This window comes from Chlamydotis macqueenii, chromosome 8, assembly GCF_036417535.1.
Source record: "Chlamydotis macqueenii isolate bChlMac1 chromosome 8, bChlMac1.mat, whole genome shotgun sequence".
NCBI classification, from domain to species: domain Eukaryota; kingdom Metazoa; phylum Chordata; class Aves; order Otidiformes; family Otididae; genus Chlamydotis; species Chlamydotis macqueenii.
Window position 1 is genome coordinate 25,665,795 of NC_141563.1, and position 18,727 is coordinate 25,684,521.

The 18,727-nt window shown below is 42.6% G+C and overlaps 1 protein-coding gene across 2 annotated transcripts in view; it reads right to left on the reverse strand.

Annotated features, from left to right (window-relative positions):
* Positions 1-18,727, reverse strand: part of ST6GALNAC5 (ST6 N-acetylgalactosaminide alpha-2,6-sialyltransferase 5) — a 77,154-nt gene that overhangs the window by 2,719 nt on the left and 55,708 nt on the right. Inside the window, exons 3-4 of one of the 2 annotated variants that reach the window (XM_086753403.1) lie at positions 14,500-14,909; positions 8,984-9,091 (exon numbers count right to left, since the gene is read on the reverse strand). In XM_086753403.1, the coding sequence (XP_086609529.1) occupies positions 8,984-9,091; positions 14,500-14,909 (518 nt within the window). The remainder of the gene's footprint in view (positions 1-8,983; positions 9,092-14,499; positions 14,910-18,727) is intronic. The other variant, XM_086753404.1, reaches the window with a different exon arrangement.

Genomic DNA, 18,727 nt, shown 5'->3' on the forward strand with positions numbered 1-18,727 from the left:
TTTTACTGTGTAATTCTGTCACCTACGCAATTCTCTACTTTTTCTTATTTTACCATTATCCATATTGTATATGCAGTGGTAATGTATGATATTGCTGCTGCTTTCCATTTGTACCTTAGATTAGCTGTTTAATTCAATCAATCTAGCTTCCCAGTAACACAACACGGTGATCAATCTTACAAGACCAGAATAACAATAAAATTACATTTCTAGAATAAGATGGATTCTAAATTTACTGTATATATTCTCACCGGAATACATAAGAGTGAAAAGAAATCCTTCAATACCTCACCTACAGAAGACATATTTGTAATGTAAAAAATACCCTTCATATAGAAATTTAATACTTTTTTATAGCTATGACTATTATATCCTTAATTAATTTTTCACATACTTTTTTGATACATTGGACCTCTTATAATCTCTTAAATGAACCATTTCTATGGTTACTGTAAATCTAACAGGATACTTTTAAATGTGGTTTATTTTTTCTTAAGAACCACTAAACAAACAAGCCTCTGCTTCTCATGTAGACTGCTCTTCCTTTCTGCAGTGACAGTGGATTTTACTCTTGTGTTCCTGAGGGTAAGCCTGCATTGCTTGGTGGATAGGTACTGCTTTAAAGTTAGGATTAGTAAAGCTGAAATCGTATCTCCAACAAATAGGAGGAATAGGAAATACGTTAACTGCTCAGGGCCCAGTACTGCACAGCGAGCCTGCAAGGCTGCTGGTCTGGGTACCTCTGGGTAGATTTGGTTGGCATCCTCCCTCCAGTGCCCCCCTGCCCTCCCCACCCCTGTTTTTTTTTTTAATAAAGACCTGAGTTGGGTTTGCAGAACATGAACTGGAAGAGCAAAAAGCAGGAAATTAATTACTGTGTCTCTTAGCTATTCCTTTGCTGTAGGCTGAAATTAGCAATGATGATAGTGGAATCAGATTTCTCACAGAGGATCTATAGGATTTTTTTTTGTCCACACAAAACCCAAGTATAGAGGTACAGGGGGCAGATGGATCAGATGGAGAGAGGAAGGAGAGAAGGCTTGGTAGCGGTCTGCCTTCTTCCCGTCACTCTGCTAACTTAGTATTTACCTAGAGTTAAACTCTTCTGTTACCTCTTTGGAGCAACATTTTGAAGCCTGTACCTCCCAGTTGGTGCTTTATCTCCTATGTTATCAGTATTCCAGCAGTGAATATCTTAGCAATGGATTTCCCTTTTGAAGACAGGGATTCTACATTACATCAAAGGCTCTGAAGCTCACACCAGAGTATCCTAAGTGGATGCCCTTAGCTCCAGGCCGTAACAGGTCACTGTATTTTGTGCAGCATCCTGTCAGAAACAGCCCAGAAACACCTGCTGCACTGGGCCTGGCAGGTCTGGGCACCCTGCTGAGTTCGGGCATCCCCTGACAAGTGCTGTCAAGGCTTGTACACAGGTCTACTGGCTGAACTGGAGGTGAATTCAATGCAAAAATGAAAATCCTGGTGGCCCTAGACCTCTTCAAGACTACTCTGCAGCTGATTAGGGCTTTGAGATTAAATTCCAAAAGTTACATTTTGGATTTAGGAACTCTGAAAGGCAGTTAGGTACCTGGGACATCTTGTCTGAAGTACCTCATCTTTCATGGGAGTTCTGGATTCCCCTAGATTGCATTGCTAGTAAGATCTGGAACTCTGGCATGAATAACTACACCGTAACCCAAATTAACTGTACTGTGTTATCTTCTGACTCTGCAATTAGCTCGTGTCATCAGCAAATGAAATGCATGAGTAATTTCTATATGGAAATTGCTTGCCACCTCATTTATTAACATTAAAACAGATGCTGTTTTATCACTGACTGATACTGGACATTAATCAGTATTTTGTCAGACTTTGCACGCATATTAATATCACAGCCGGGAGGAATCTAGGAAAGTTCCTCTAAAATCTACTGTACTTCCTGCCTAACAGCCTGCCAGCGCAGCAACTGTGCGTGCTTGTACCCAGTGCCAGGCAGCTACTGTTTGCCACTTCAGCGCACATTTTCCCACAGATGGCATCCACCCACAGCGAAAGCTGAACGTACAGCAGCAGTGTCCGCCTCAAGAGAAACAAGGCGGAAAAACAAGGCCATGCCATAGCGCATTTTGGTCAGCCTCTTCCTTTACCCGTGAAGAGCTGTTACAAATCAACCTACTAGGGCTGTATGCACTCACATGCTTTGTAAAATAATTCATCGTCTGAAGACTGAGTAAAGGGTCATTAACATGTCGAGTGATGGGCAAGGTGCTGTGCTAGGGCTATGAAGACTTTTGTTAATTTTTTGCCTTCTATTCCCAGGATCCCACTTCCGTGACCTCCATACTGGCCCTGTTTGCCAAATCACTTATGATTTTGTTCCTGAGTTATTCAGGTGAGATCCAGGTGTATGGACCAAAGGGCACGACTGTCTCCCATACAGCGTACAATCCTGTGAGCACTCCTGCCTTCCAGCAAGCCCCTCATAAGCCCCAGAAATGTAAATAGTAACAACTGCTTCTTTGCGCTTGATGTAAAGCAATTGAAAGTGGAGAGAGGGAGGTAAGAAAACACTAGATTAAAAGCTGTACCCAAAGGAATAAATTAAAGGATTTCAAATGCCAATTTTCAGGCAAATTATTGCAGATGGGAAATGGCCTGGCAGTCAAATGAGGATTCTTATAGGAAAATGATCTGGTGCTGTAATTGGAGCAAAAATTATTCATATTAGTTAAAATAAGGCTCAGAATTAAGCTTTAAGTTTCTGTGAGTTCAAGAAGGCCCATGAAGGAGAGGAGGATTAAAGAGGGCTCTTCTCTTTGAGAAATCTGGTCTACTGGGGGTGGATTGGGTCTGCCTGACAGAGAAGGGGAAGAGTGTCTTTGGGCAAAGGCTTGCCAAAGGGCTTTAAACTAACGTTGCTGGGGAGAGGAGCCTCAGTCCATCCCACTACTGTCAGTATGGAGCCAGTGCCAGCAACAGATGCCCAGAACCCAGGGAAGGATCTCAGGTAAGTAAGAGGGCACCTACAGTGCAGCTCAAAGGAATTCCAGACACTCCAGCCAACAAGATGGCTTAAATGGGGCTCAGCTTAAGTGCCTCTATGCTAATGCACATAGCACGGGTACTGAACAAGAAAAGTTAAAGTGTGCATGCCTGCGTGGCTACACCCTTGCGGTCATGGAGATGTGGTGTCATGGCTATGACTGAGGAGTTAGAATGGCGGGATATAGGCTCTTTAACAAAGACAGGCAGGGGAGATGAGAAGGGGGTGTTGCCCTGTAGGTCAATGCCTGGGGATGGATGAGGAGCTGACAGAGAACTTATGGGTCAGGATTAGAGGAAGGGCAGGAAGAGTAGATATTACAGTGGGTGTCTGTTACAGGCCACCTGACCAGGAGGAACGAGCGGCCAATGCTCTCTACAGACAGATAGGAGCAGACTCATAGTCACAACCCTGGTCCTCACAGGGAACTTCAACCACCCTGACATCTGTTGGTGGGACAATAGAGCAGGGCACAAACAATCCAGTTCCAGGAGGTTCCTGGAATGTGTGGCTGATAACTTCCTTCTGCAGGTGATAGAAGATCCAACAAGGAGAGGTGCTATGCTGGAACTTGTTCTCACCAACAAGGAGGGGCTGGTGGGAAATGTGGAGCTTGAGGGTAGCCTTGGCTGTGGTGACCATGAGATGGTGGAGTTTGAGATCCTCAGGGCAGCAAGGAGGGTGCACAGCAAGCTCTCTGCCCAGCACTTCAGGAGAGGAGACTTTGGCCTCTTCAGGGCTCTGCCTGGCAGGGCACCGTGGGATACAGCCCTGGAGGGAAGAGGGGCCCATGAAAGCTGGCTAATGTTCAAAGAGCACCTCCTCCAAGCTCAGGAGCGCTGCATCCTAATGAAGACAAAGTCAGGCAAAACACTGGACAGCCTGCATGGATGAACAAGGAGCTCCTAGACAACCTCAAACACAAGGAAGCCTACAGAGAGTGGGAGCAAGGACAGGTAGCCTGGGAGGAATACAGAGAAATCATCTGAGTGGCCAGGGATCACGTTAGGAAAGTCAAAGCCCTGACAGAATTAAATCTGGCCAAGGACATCAAGGGCAACAAGAAAAGCTTCTTTAGGTACATTGGGGATAAAAGGAAGATCAGGGAGAATGTGTGTTGTCTCTGAAGGAAAAGGGAGACATGGTAACCTGGGACATGGAGAAGGCTGAGGTACTCAATGACTTTTTTGCCTCAGCCTTCACTGGCGCAGCCTCTATCCACACCGCCCAAGTTGCAGAAGGTAAAAGCACAGACTGGGACAATGAAGACCTGCCCACTGTAGGAGAAGAGCAGGTTTGCAACCTTCTAAGGAACCTGAAGATGCCCAAGTCCATGTAACCTGATGAGATGCATCAGCAGGTCCTGAGGTAACTGGTGGATGAAGTTGCCAAGCCGTTGTCCATCCCATTTGAGAAGTTGTGGCAGCCTGGTGAGGTTCCCACTGACTGGAAATGGGGTAACATAACCCTCATTTTTTAAAAAAAGGGAAAAAGCAAGACTCGGGGAGCTACAGGCCAGTCAGTCTCACCTCTGTGCCTGGCAAGGTTATGGAGCAGATTCTGCTGGAAACCATGCTAAGGCACATGGGAAATATAAGGAGGTGATTGGTGACAGCCAACATAGCTTCACTAAGGGCAAAACGTGCCTGACCAATTTGGTGGCCTTCTACGATGGGGTTACAGCATTGGTGGCTAAGGCAAGAGCAAATGATGTCATCTATCTGATCTTGTGCAAAGTGTTTGACACTATTCCACATGACATCCTTGTCTCTGAACTGGAGAGACATGGATTTGACAGATTAAGCACTCTCTGGATAAGGAATTGGCTGGAAGGTTGCACTCAGAGTGGCAGTCAACAGCTTGATATCCAAGTGGAGACCAGTGACGAGTGGTATTCCTCAGGAGTCCGTATTGGGACCGGCCCTGTTTAACACCTTTGCTGACAACATCAAGAGTGGAATAGTGTGCACCCTCAGCCCTGATGGCACCGAGCTGTGTGGCACAGTCAACACACTGGAGGGGAAGGATGCCATCCAGAGGGACCTTGACAGGCTGGAGAGGTGGGCCCATGCAAACCTCATGAAGTTCAACCAGGCCAAGTGCAAGGTCCTGCATGTGAGTTGGGGCAAGCACAAATACAGGCTGGGCAGAGAAGAGATTGAAAGCAGCCGTGAGGAGAAGGACTTAGAAGTGCTGGTTGATGAGAAGCTCAGTGTGAGCCTGCAATGTGTGCCTGCAGCCCAGAAAGCCAACCACATCCTGGGCTGCATCAAGAGGAGCACGGCCAGCACGTCGAGGAAGGGAATTCTGCCCCTCTGCTTGCTGCTCTCTCAGGTGGTGAGACCCCCACCTGCAGATCAGAGGGCTGGAGCACCTTTCCTGTGAGGACAGGCTGAGAGAGTTGGGGGCTGTTCAGCCCGGAGAAGAAAAGGCTCCAGTACCTAAAGGGGGCTTATAAGAAAGATGGGGAGAAACACTTTAGCAGGGCCTGTTGTGATAGGATGAGGGATAATGATTTTGAGCTAAAGGAGGAAGGTAGGTTCAGACAGGATACAAGGGAAAATTTTTTAGAATGAGGGTGGTGGAATACTGGAACAGGTTGCTCAGAGAGGTGGTAGATGTCTCTGCTCCTTGCAGGGGGAGTTGGACCAGATGGCCTTTAAAGGTCCCTTCCAACGCTAACTAGTCTACGATTCTCACTAACACCCAGCATTTCCCTTTTGTGCATGAGTACTCAGAAATATCTGCAAGGAACCAACCTCTCACTGCTGCTGATACTCCAGCAGACAGGGATTAGAGTTATTACGAACTGCGTTCAGGCTCATCTGTGTCCTTCCCACTGATGCTGCTGAGCAGCCACAAAGAAAGGCAGCAGTGCTTCAGTGCCTTCAGGAATTGTGCTGCGATCTGTGCACCACAATCTGGCAGCTGATGAAGGGAGGCAAGAGGAAAATTCTTGCTGTCCAGCTCAGGAGTTCATCCTGAGCAGACGGCAGGCTGCCAAAGGGAGCTCAGAGAGGGAAATGCTTCCCATCTGCGGTGCTGGTTTGCTCCAGCAAAGGCTGGGATTGGATCCCTGGGCACTGGAAAGAAATACAGCTAGATGGCTTGTCTGTCTTGTGACTCCAAAATCTTTGCAATGTGCATGGAAGCACAAGCATTCATCTTGTTCTAGAATGTGCCAGTCAGATGTATTTAACAGCACGAGAACAATATCAAAGCCATTAACCCTTACTGCAGCATAAAGCTGTAGCAAAGTAACGGGATTCGATATCACATACAGCTTTGCCTTAAAGCACTAGAAATTTATAATAATCAGCTCACCAATTCCAGTTTGGCTATAAAAATCAATGTCCAGTGAAAGTAAATAGAAATGAATCTAAAACATGTTGTTGCAATTAATAGTGACAAATCTTTTAGTCTGTACCCCAGACTCCTTCGCTAGACTATTTTTCCTGCATGGGTGGGAAGCAATTTGGTTAATGATCTTAAGCTAATAATTTGTAGCAGAACCAACAGTACGATATTCACGATACCTTTGAGATGTCCTTCACGTTACAGATGTGATACTAATTTAGTTCCATGACAGTGATCACCCACACTCATTACTTACTCCACAAATTAATACTTAAAAAATAATGGGTTTCTGCTGAAGTTGTAAATTTGGTGATATTAACCCTAAATAGAAATAAGAGGGTGTTTTTTTTTTAAAGTCTTAATGATTCTTTAGTTGCAGAGCAAATAAAGTACCTAGACCATCTCACACATGCATAAGAGTGGTAGGGTGGGGAATTTCTGTTGTATTTTTCTTTTTTAAAATGGTAGATTTGTATCTTGTCTGACCGAAAACCGGGAAATGTGGCTTAAAAAATACAGAATATTTTATTTCTGCTATTCTATTTTGTTGTCTTATTTCTTTGAAAGGAAGCACTGTTTAACTTTTTAATAAGTGGCTGAAGAGTAAACTAAGAAGGTTAACAATTGTGGCAAGAGGTTCCTTTCATAGATTGTCATGGATAGCTTCTTCCAAGCATGGCAACTTCAGTTTTTCCCCTTCATCATCTAGGGAATAAACCTGAAGTAAAGACACTTTATATTATTTTGATTAAGAAATGATTTATTTTTTTTCTCTTTTTACAACCAAGTGTACCTTTATGTTAAGATTTTTTTTTTTATTGCAGTTTGTATCAATAGTAGGCTTGGTCACAGCCTTTCTTGAACTATAATTTAATATTATATCAAATTGATTTTAGCGTGTCAATTCTATGAAAGCCTCTGATATTGTCTGAGTGATAATCTGAAAATTTAGGATTGACCATTGCTTTACAGTGAATTGCTATCTTCTGCATTTTTAGATCATCGGTTTATTTAAGAATTTCTTCCATGTGCCACTGGAATACAGCCACTTCTGGAGTAAGACAGACCAGCCACTTAGAGAAACTGAAGAAGTGTGTCCTGGCCAACTGAACTGACAGGGGAACCAAAATGCTGTGCTGGGGAAGGTATTTATGTTGTCTGGAATATCTGATCTGGTTTGTTATTTTCCTTAGAGGATTTGTGATGAAATCTGGCAGTACATCACAGCATTTATCATCAGTGTTTTGTTATAATTTATAGAAATTCTTACAAAGTGGAATTTAGTGTTGACATTTTATATTTTAATTTCTTCAGGGATTTCTACAGTGTGCCAGGACAAACGCAGATTTCCAAATGATCTTTTCCAGTGCTCAGAAGAAAGTCAAAGCAGTCCTGTTCTTTGACAGATGAGCTAACCTGTCACTGCAGCCTTGCTCCCCTTGTCCCTGAAAGGCATCCTGAATTACTCTGAACCAGACTGCAGTGAGATCACCACACTTGACACACAAAATTCAAGCAAGTACTTCTTAGTGAAAGAGATTTGTGAGCAGGTGATGAAATGTTACACTGACGCCATCGTTCCAGACTCCAGTACCAGCTCCATGCCTTGCTGGGTCACCTAACAAACAGTGCACATGGGATCAGGACTAGGCGTGGGCACACAACCACATTTTTCTGAAAGGCCAGAGTGCTAGGCCCAGCAATGGATAGACAGGTGATACTTAGGTCAGCATAAAGACTGCTGATGTAAAACAAACTTGTATGAATTTATACTGGATCAGTGCTTTGCATCACATGGCTGACATGATTTTGGGCTGGTACCAGAAGTCCTGAAGACTGTTTCCCTCTATCATAGTAGGAAACCTTACGCAGCACCTTGGGGCTGAGTCCCCAGTACGGCTGGAGGCACAGCGATATGAATGTACACATAAAATGTACACATGCTGTGACTTCATAAAACAGCGTGAGGGATCACGTAGCTTCCACCAACACAATTTGTGTGCTGCTTCTACCACACATGGCCCACAGCCTGCATGACCAAAAGGGATGATTACAGGAGTAATCATCTATTCTGCAGGTCCAGATTCTGTGGGGTTTTTTTCTGGTCAGGATTATTTAGGAAGCTAGCTTACTAGAAGATTGGGATTAATGTGAGAGAGATAGAACCACCTTAATCTGAGTTGCATAGAAAGTTCAATTTAGAAACTAGTAACTGTGAGAACTCTGTTCCTCTGTCAACTGGGGGGAAACTTTAAAAACAAATTAAAAGAGATATTTTCCAGTACTCCTTTTTTTCAGATTAATTTCACGCCAATTATTGCATTACTTTTAGCTGATAAATATTCAGAGACTAAAAGAAACCAACAAGATGGATTAATTCTCCCACAGTACAAATTTTTAAAATATTTTATATAACATAATTAAATGCTGTTTGTTGTTTTCAGAATCAGATCTTGAGACATGTTAATTAATTGCTTTAAGAAGACTGAAGACATGTTGCAGAGAAAAAAAATTTAAAGATTCAGATATTTATCTGTAACATTCAACCTTGTTGGCTAATAACGGCTGCAAAATAAATCCTACCTGCAGAAATCCGGTGGCACCATGCCATAAACATTTATCCTGTCACAGAGCTCTAATGCGATAGTCATTGTGAACCAGCCCGTGCTAAGCCAAGTGTTGGATATCTTCCTGAAAGCAAAAACATAATTAAGTTTCCAGGCTGACAAATAATTCTTAAGGTATCTGAAGCAATTTCTGCGCATTTTTTTCATTCTTGTGAAAGGTTATGAAAATTGGACAACCAAGACTACTTTGCTCATTCATCTTTTAATGATTTTGCTAGTGTCTTCTGTCAGTGGACTAATCTATGCAGAAACTGCCCTTGCTGTAATTAATTTTGGGCACAGCAATGTTAATATTTAGCTGACCTTTGGGTAAGTTTACCTTAAGTGACTGAAACTTCATGTCCTATATTTATATTCTTCTGCTAGTAATCTATACGCATCTATAATCACCTAATGGAGCTTACACACTAAGTGCTCAGAAGACGCATCACGGGGGATGAAGAGGGCTGCTTAAAATGCTGCCTCCCACAGCATACAGAGGAGCCTGTCTGCTGGAGTGAGGTCTGGCCTCAAGTGCTTGGTCTAACCATCCTTCCTCCCATCCCATCCAGGATGTGGTTTCTGGAAGCTCCCAGCCACTCGCTGTGACTGCTGGCAGGAAATTCCTAGTCAGCTGCAGGTATGTCTGTCCCTTAGCCAGCCTGGGAAACCTTCATCCCAGGTGCTGCCCCCCTGCCTGCCCTGAATCCCATCCTGGCCCCGTGGGACCTTTGAGTCTGAATGACAGTGCTGCAAGGAAGCCCTCTAAGGCAGCTCCTTTCCTGGCCTTCTCTGCAGGCTGGGAGAGGTCTTTAAAAGAAGCACAAGTGATCCCAGCATTATTTATGCAAAATAGGAGATATCTCCATGTAACTGCTCACAGATAGAAGAGATTTACAAGCTGTGCTTAAATTTTGCTGTATCACAGGTTCTTATCTGCAGAACGGCAACATAACGTTTCCTCTTGCTAGCACTGGCTTGTCACTGCTGTTCCATGTGCAGGAGCTGGGCACTGTAACAGCTACCAACTGCCTGGCACGTGCACTGAAAGTGCCAGTCCTGGGTTAAGTTCCTGCACTGCCTCTATGCCTGGGGACAGCTGGCAGTCTTGGAGTGGGAGGGTCAAGGAAAGTCCAGTGAGGAGCACATCTTAAAGGTGTCGTAAAGGCCTATTTAGGGGCAGTCCTACAGGGCCAAGTCAGGCACCTCTCTCGGAAATGGAGGCACATAGTTGGGTATTTGCTCCAGAGAAAACAAGGTCACTTAAAGGTCTCATTTCAAATAGTGTTAAGGAAGGAGACAGTAGGTCTCCGTAATGGCTCCTCACTCAGCTAGGAAAGTCCCACAGGAAGAAGTTCAAGCTTGTGTCATCTCCTTCCCAAAAAGGCCATAGATTCCCGAGGTGACAGCCTGTCACAGTGCCTGGCTCTCCCTTCATCTCTTACTAAAGCTGAGGCACTATGAGAGCAAGTGCAGGCTCTTGGATGGTTTGTGTGCTCTGTCAGATTGTACTACTATGAAACTACACTAACCCCATTCCACCATACCTACATCTGCCTGACACCTGTGAAATTTTGTGACCGCCCCCTTCCCCCCCCCCCCCCTTCCAAAAAATCACAGCAGAGGTTCTCATCAGAGCAGTCACCTGGGACTCCCAGGTCCTGACCCCAGCTCCAAGGCCATTTTTTGCAGTTCAGCCAGTGACAGCAGAATGCACAACAGTCCTGGAAGCAGGGACCTGAAGTCACAACAGCCACTGCAAGCAAATGCCAGCAATCACTAATTCAGCAGGCAAGGGCCCACCACGCAGCTTCCCAAGCTAATGCTGAACATGTTGGTTCCAACAGGTCACCTACGGGGCAGCAGGAGGGAGATGTTTCGAGCACTGTCAGATTGAGGAATGCCTTGTACCAACGTTTCCCGTTTCCTCTGCGACTTAGACTATCGCAAAGGAAAAAAAAAGTGGTAATATCAATGCCAGCTGCTTAAAAGGCACTTCTAAACCTAAGGGAATTCTTTAACCCAAAATGGCTGAGGGAATCTGGGGAGCCCAGGCAATTTGTACTGTCCTTTGTGGGTCACCTGGAATGTATGACCTCCTGAAATGTACGTTTTTACTGCTTCTGACATACAGGCTTTCAGGCTAAGCTAGCATTTGGAGAACAACATGATTTAAGCATCTCATTAGTTCCAATTATGGGGCTTTATTTATTTTCTGAATTTGCACTTAAGCTTGGGGGGGGGGGGTTGTGCAATTTGTCACAATGTCATAGTTGGGTCACAAGCTCAGCAGAGGCCTTCAGGCACTGCAACAATACAAACCAGTAAATAATTATTTTTGGCTCAAAATTACTAGGAAAAGGAAGGCTAGGGGAAAGCCTAAAACATTTGCTTTCCTGCCACTTGAGAGTTTCTGAGCCTATGAATCGTGAGGTAATTCAGGAACATGTTTGGGCTAAGAGTACTTTTCAGCCTGCAGAAGGCCACTGTTTTAGGCGCCTAAGACCCTACATTCCAAAACCGAGGGAGCAGTTATAGTGAGACTGTGACTGAAGTGGCTGGGCTTTACAAGCTCAGGCAACCTAGCTAGGCTGTCTGCTGGGTTAGTTTTCTTTTTGTTTATACACAGTTATGCTGTAATTTAGCGTTTCCAATAAGTAGGAGAATAACTGAATTGAAATAAATTAGTTTAAAAGCTAAACAACAAAACGAAGACTTTAAAACTTACTCAAGCCTCTTTAAATACCATTGTCTGTAGGACAGCAGTATAGAAACAGGGTTACAGTGTCTTGCCTTTTCATAAAAGATCGGAACAAGAGTCCAACAAAAGAATACTGTTTTTATACCTATCATCAACTGTAATGAAAGAATATGAAGAATTGTCTTGTGCTTATTAGGGGAAATTATCAGATATTCTTTTATACAATGAACTAACACACTGTCCTGATAATTCTGTAGTGCACACTAAATTACAATTAAAGGCCTTTCTGCTCCACCAAAATCTCATTTATAATCTCTATGGAAATACTCTTCCTGCAGTTATTTCATTTATGCTTCCTTTATCTAATTACTGTAATATTGGTTCTGAATCATATTTTCTTAATGTACCCTTATTCAATTATAAAGTTATTTTCAAGTACAGTTACTTTATAATACCAAGTATATTGCTCTGCAGCCTTTGTTATTCACCATACTATTTAACTGGCAATGTTTTCTGAAGGTTTCTCTTCATTTCAAAATCAGCTTTTTTCAAAAAAGCACAATACATCCAATTACCTTTCTTCTCAACGTTTTCAAGACAAAAATGAATGGTTTCATTATTGCAACCTTGCAATCAGGCTTCTCTCTCTCTCTCTCCTTTGTTTTTTTGTAGGCACTAATGTCAAGAGCTCAGCAGAAACCTCCCAGGAAACAGCAACTTTCTGGGCTGTACAATGTTCTGCTCCTGCCCCCACAGCTACATAAATTTTCTTCCCTTACAAATTCCTTTCTACTCGTGTTTCTTTTCATCTTCCCTCTCCTTTTCTGTGCTGTCTATTCATTTATTTTCATCTCCTGATCTCCTGTTTTAATCTTTTTAGTCCTTCAAGTATGCTGTATGTGCCCTCTAAAGGAGCGGTTCATACACAGCAGAGCCTGCAATTTCTTAAAAGCAACAGGACATGTTCATGAGGGTGAATGTCGCTAGCATCCAGGTGCCCTTGACTCACACTGAGAGTTCAGAGTGCCCATGACTGAGTCCACTATAAACTTGTTATAATGTCATTAATATCTCGAATGCCTTGAGAATATTTCAGGAGCCAAGACTGAGCCCGGTGCTTGCGCAGGAAAAGAAATGCTTTCATCACACGCACAGCTATAGGCCTCCTGCTCCAGATGCGTGATGCAGAACCAGAAAGAACAACTTGCCTGAAATTGCACAGCAAGTGTCAGAAAAGGAACAGGACCCTGGCTTCCCATGGCAGAACCGGCCAGGCTGAAGCAGAGGAGGTAAACTGTTTCTCAAAGCTGGGGACTGCGTGTTACATTGAAAGCGTAATCCAGGGAAGGAGGCGGCAGTGTGCGTTCCTTGCGCTCAGGGTCTGACCCTTGGGGCTGATGGTGGCCCATGCAAGAGTGCAACTACAGCTTCGTTAACTTTCAGGCCTTTGCAAATACTGGGCACACAGATAATCCTTTGCACTTTTCTTGAAGGGTTCAAACGCTTACTTCACTTTCTCACTTTGTTCTACTCTGGGTGAACAAATGTAGAAAAGACAGTTATGCATCAGAACTGGCAGGGTATCTCTCCTTGTTACACTTCCTTCTCATTCTGGCAGAGGGAAAGACTGGCAGAGACAGCACTGACTTGAGGATGAAGAGAAAAGGACCTTTAATGGTAAGACACTGACCAAGTTACTGTGTGCTCTAGTGTTAGTGTGAGTCACGCAAGAACTTAGCTACGCAGTTTGATTCACTATAACTGGACATAGCTCTGCAAGCAAACCATGTGAGGTATCACAGACAAAGGCAGCAAATGCAAAGCAAAGATACAGTCGTCAGCTAAGAGGATACCAACAGTTTTCTCTAACAGTGGTTCTGCCTTTGTTGTGCAGCCCGGAAAACAAAGTCCATGCTCTTGAGTCCTCCCTGTCCATAAGAGGACTGAGCCCAGCTCCAAGCTGCAGTGTGTATGTAGAGTATTTGCGAAGCGAGAAAATCTCACTATGAGTAACTGCAGAATAAACCTATCTCTTAATTTGTACCTAAGTGGGGACCCTGTTCCATTTTTATAGCAGTATATTTAATAAGTAAAGAAACAGGAGTTCATTAAAAATAAATGTATTTCTTGCTAGGAAGTCTTTGGTTTAAATGCCCATTTTCAAACACTATATGTGAACATGCTCAAGTCCTGCAGTGGGTCACTTATCAAAAATTTGATTTGAAGATCAGCCTACAAGTCATAAACAGTCTCATGAAGATGTAACTATCATAATAACTTTCCTTTTCCCAGTTGGAAATACAAGATGAACTGTCCTGAAGCACCTAATGTATGACTAATGTTTATTTGTTTTACAAGAAGCTTTACAGCTGCAATGTTCCAAGAATGCTTAAATTCAATAAACAGCTATTATAATTCACTGAATGGTGGCATTTCCTCTATAAGAAAACATAACCTATCCATCCTGATTTTTCAGAATCAGTAAAAAAACTTCGGGTATATTACTCTAAAGTGAGATTTAAACAGCTCCTGCCTCCTTGGCTGTATAAATACATCCAGATTCTGGTACTCTAAGTTGATGAGGCAATACTCCATACAAATTATTTTGATGCATATTTTTTACTTATGTTACAAGTGATGTTATTTGGCACGTCATACCACATCACAACTCATGAGGCAGAGGATTTAATGGGTGTGATGGTCCCTCTGTGCAGATCTGAAATTGGTATATATAAACTACAATATTTTACTACTGTATGATATCCTCCAAATATAACCACATAAGTTCTCACCTGTCTTTCCCAGTTTCCCGTTTAAAAAGGTCATCAAATTGAAGCATCTTGTGGCGAGAAATCATATATGCTTTTAATTGAGGCAGTATCTGATTCATCAGCTGCAGGTTATTATATACCAAGCCTTTACCATCTCTCCTCATGTAGCTGCTAGGGCCCCAGAAGATAAACACAGCACCATGGCTCATATTTAAGAGTTCGTTGCGATTTCGCAAAATCCTCTGAATACTGGAGTGTGCAATGACTCGAAGGCTCGTTTTGTTTCCAACATCTCTTCCATAACCTCGAGTAGGTGCATCATTCATTCGTATTACGCACTCTGTCTCGTCGATTCTGTCACCTTGTTTACTTCCCAGAAGGTGTCCAGAGCTGGTTACCAATGCACAACTCTTGCAGTGCATTTTTAAAGGCTGCAAAGACATACATACTTCAAAATTAGCTGTAAACATCTTCCCATTCACCACATGATAACTGTATTTTACATGTACATGCCATATTTTACAGCAAAAAATCTCAAGAGGACTTTACAGCAATATTCCGAAATAACTGGGGACACATTACCTATACATTTTGTAGGTGGCAAAAATGAGATATAGGTGTATACCCCTTAAAGTTCCTCCATGGAGTTAACTCCACTGTTTAAATCCTCCTTTCCACTGCTGCTTCATATACAGTAATCACAACAGCTTTTCTACTGTTTCCAGCTGCACAGGATTGTATATTTATCTTCCACTTGCCATAAATGAGCTATAATTGGAGTACTTTTGATTCTTCCTCTTCCAGTTTGGTGGTTTTTTTTTCCCCCCCCCAGGAAATAATCAATTTTAAATCCTCATAAACACAGATGTGAATAGCTTTTCAACCTTGGGTCAGGACATCTTGCTAAGGGAAGAGAGTTATACCCTGGTCCAGTCCTCCCACGCTATCTCCAAGTTGGTGCCACAACCACCGCAATGCTCTTGTACCTCCTTTGTGGTTCAACAGTCAGAGCTGGTCATTAATGTCTGCACATATTTTACAGGACAGTGACTTAGTGCACAGAACTTTTTCTAGCTTGTTGGGTCACATTTAAAAGTTACACAGTAAAATGGAACAGGACATGCCTGTTCAGTGAGTTTCTGATCTAATGGAAGCAGGAGAGTAAAATAAGCTTTCATGAAAATGCAAATGCATTACAAATCGTATTACCGCCGTATGCCACCAGTATAGGTATCAGTAAAAGGAGTATGTAAGCATATCTCCTACTCAGCATGAGAACTAAAAAGGCGTCAAAGGGTTAACAGTATCTCCAAAGTGCTAATTTCTAACAAGAATACAATAAACCAGGAGGTAAAGACTGTCTGAAGGTGTTCCTTGGTGGTCCTCCATGAAACAGTGTCTTCCAGCATTTAAGCCTAGTAACAGCAGATTATAGAACACACAGAGTGTGTATCTATTTTTTTGCTTCTTTGAAAAAAAAAAAAAAAAAGGCAAACAAACTGAAGTGTTTGCTCACTGCTCTGAAGTTCCTTGGAAGGCCATTTTGGTTCACGATCATTTTTATCTACTGATCTTCTTCCGTAAGGCTATCAGAATTTTGGATTTTGTCGTTAACCATGAAGAATGGCGTTCCAATACCTTCCTGCTGAGTAACAGGCTTGTTTGTTTAATTCCAGAGTCTCTAAATCAGACACACAACATGCTGAGAGCAGTCATCTCCTGCACTGTGACACTGGTCTGACCCTCCAGACTCCCAAGGAGGTGACAGTATTCATTGCCTCTGAAGAGCACTAGCAGCCTAAAACCATCTTTGACAACAAGGGCCTCAGCACCTGAAGATCAAATGCTGTGGCTCTCCCTGGCAGCTCGCTGTTCATGCTGTTACAAACATAGCTAGCATGTCTCCAGGTGTAAACCTGGTGGGTTTACTAGCAATGAGGAGAGATGATGAAGTCATATAATTTTGCTTAGTATCAACTACATGTATATAGGAAACAAATGACTCAATTAGTGTGGTGTGAGGCACAGCTTATAACTCTAAAGCTGAAAAGAAGGCACAACCTAGGTTTGAGATAATCTCAGTCCCCTGTTTGGAAATGTTTTGGCCCCTGGAATTTCAAGGGGTTATTTCACTTAAGTAACTTGGTTTTAATTTTTAAGGTAGTAAGTGGTTACAGTCTGAGGTTTTTTTTTTTTTTTCTGTGAGAATAGCTAATGAACAATGAAGTGCTTTTTAATTAAAGACAACTAAACTATAAAATTTGTATAATGGCAAAACCAGTAAGCTCTGCATCTCCATCTTCTCCAAACAACAAAGTCCCTTTTCTTTCACATATATGGATTGTAATCCAGAGCTAATGATATGGGTAGAAATATTCATGCCTTTGTGAGCCAAGCTTCCTAATGCAGTATTTACATGCACTTTCCTTTAAGCTTTCATCTGCCACTTTGATGAATTACCTAGCAAAAGGCTCTAAGGTGAACTAGCTGCTCCACCATCATGCTTGGGAAAGCAAGATGAAGTGCTAATGAGGTTAAAGGAAATGTAGTCAGCACCAGTGTTAACTCACATGGCTTTGAATATCCACATAGCAAGACATTTTCACCTAAACAATCTCTGCTGGTTTCTGGCCTACTGAGCTACAACTTACTTGTTTCTTTTAAAAGTCTGCCAGAGAATCCATCAATTGTTAGAAAACAGCGGTGACCATCAGCAGAGCTGTGAACACTTGGGGAAAGGGGTGAGGGAAGGGATGTCAACATTTGCTAGATGATAAACATCAACACCCCCCAAAACATCTGTCCCAGATCTCGTTTGAAAACTGTTCCTGCTAGGAAAAAGTCTTTAGACTGAAACGTTCAGGTATTGCCCAGCTACTTCTTGAATGATGCATGGGGCTGAGCCAGTGTACTGCTCCGGGCAAGACATTTTCAGTCACCTCACTCAGATTCTTTCAGTTGAAATCTACAAAACTCGCACCTAAAAACTGTCAGAGGAATTCACAGCTAACAGCCACAACATTCTTGCACCAGCTGTTTATAATGCTTTGACAATATTGAAAGCAAGAGGGGAAAAATGCTATGGGCTGTAATATCACCTCATTGGGAGGCAGCGGTTGCACCAGAAATGTCATCTACTTAAGCAATAATAATGGAGGCACAAGGCAGTTCTTTGGGATTGATGACCAGCTAGGAAAAGTTGATGGCCTGAGAATAACCAGGGGCCATTAAGCCAGAAGAACATTAACTCCACAGAAAGCTCTCTGTTACGGTAATTATTACAGTGATATTTGTAAAAAAAAAAGCAAACCAAAAAAAAAGCAAACCCATGACATATGAGTTATATTTTAGGTAAGCGATGCAACCCTTACTTCCTGAGCCTTGCTTCAAAATGCCCAGAAAAGGGCTTGGGTGTGAGGTACATGAGTTTTATGGCATCTGTATTAATTATCTTGAAATATAACATATAATGCATGTAAAAGCCGCTGACACGTAATGGTACTCATTGTCACAAAGCAGCCACATTTTTTGTGTACCTGAACCACATATACGGCACCTCGCACAACACGGCAGAGCACGTAGATACTTCTACACCACCAGTTACATCAGTACCCAGGGCACTTGCGAACAAGTCAAGTATCCACCAAATAAATTGCCCAAATTACCTTTCAGTTACAATCACCTAAAAATACATAAGAGGAGAGAGAGAAAAAGAGGTTACAAGACAGCAAACTCAGTGCTAGAACCCCAGGAGATGGCAAAATCATCTGGTGCTTTTCCAGGATAGATGGGCTATCCCAAGGGAATGAAGGGAGCAGGTGAACCTTGCTAGGTTCTGGTAAACCCCATAACAGCAGCTTGGTGGCCGTAACAAATGAACGCAACGTTGTGCTGCTGTAAGTATCATGGGCCAAAAACTGACTCGTGGCAACTTTCATCTACACAGATCATAGCCCAGGAAATACTGTTGCTGTGTCATACACCTTTGATTTGTTTAATACCAACCAACAGACAAAGCAAAACAGAAAACAATGCCACAGTTGTTTCTGTATTCTCCAATTTGAGGCAATCTGCTCTATTATTGACTTTAAAATCTATGTTGTCCAATGACAGAAAAATGTTGTTTATTGCGCAAAAAAAAGAAAATCAATGGAAAGATGTTATTTCTGATTCAAAATACGTTACTCTCAAATAGAATTATTTTCTTGTTGATGAAATCAAATAATCGATTTTTTTTTTTTTGCTTATA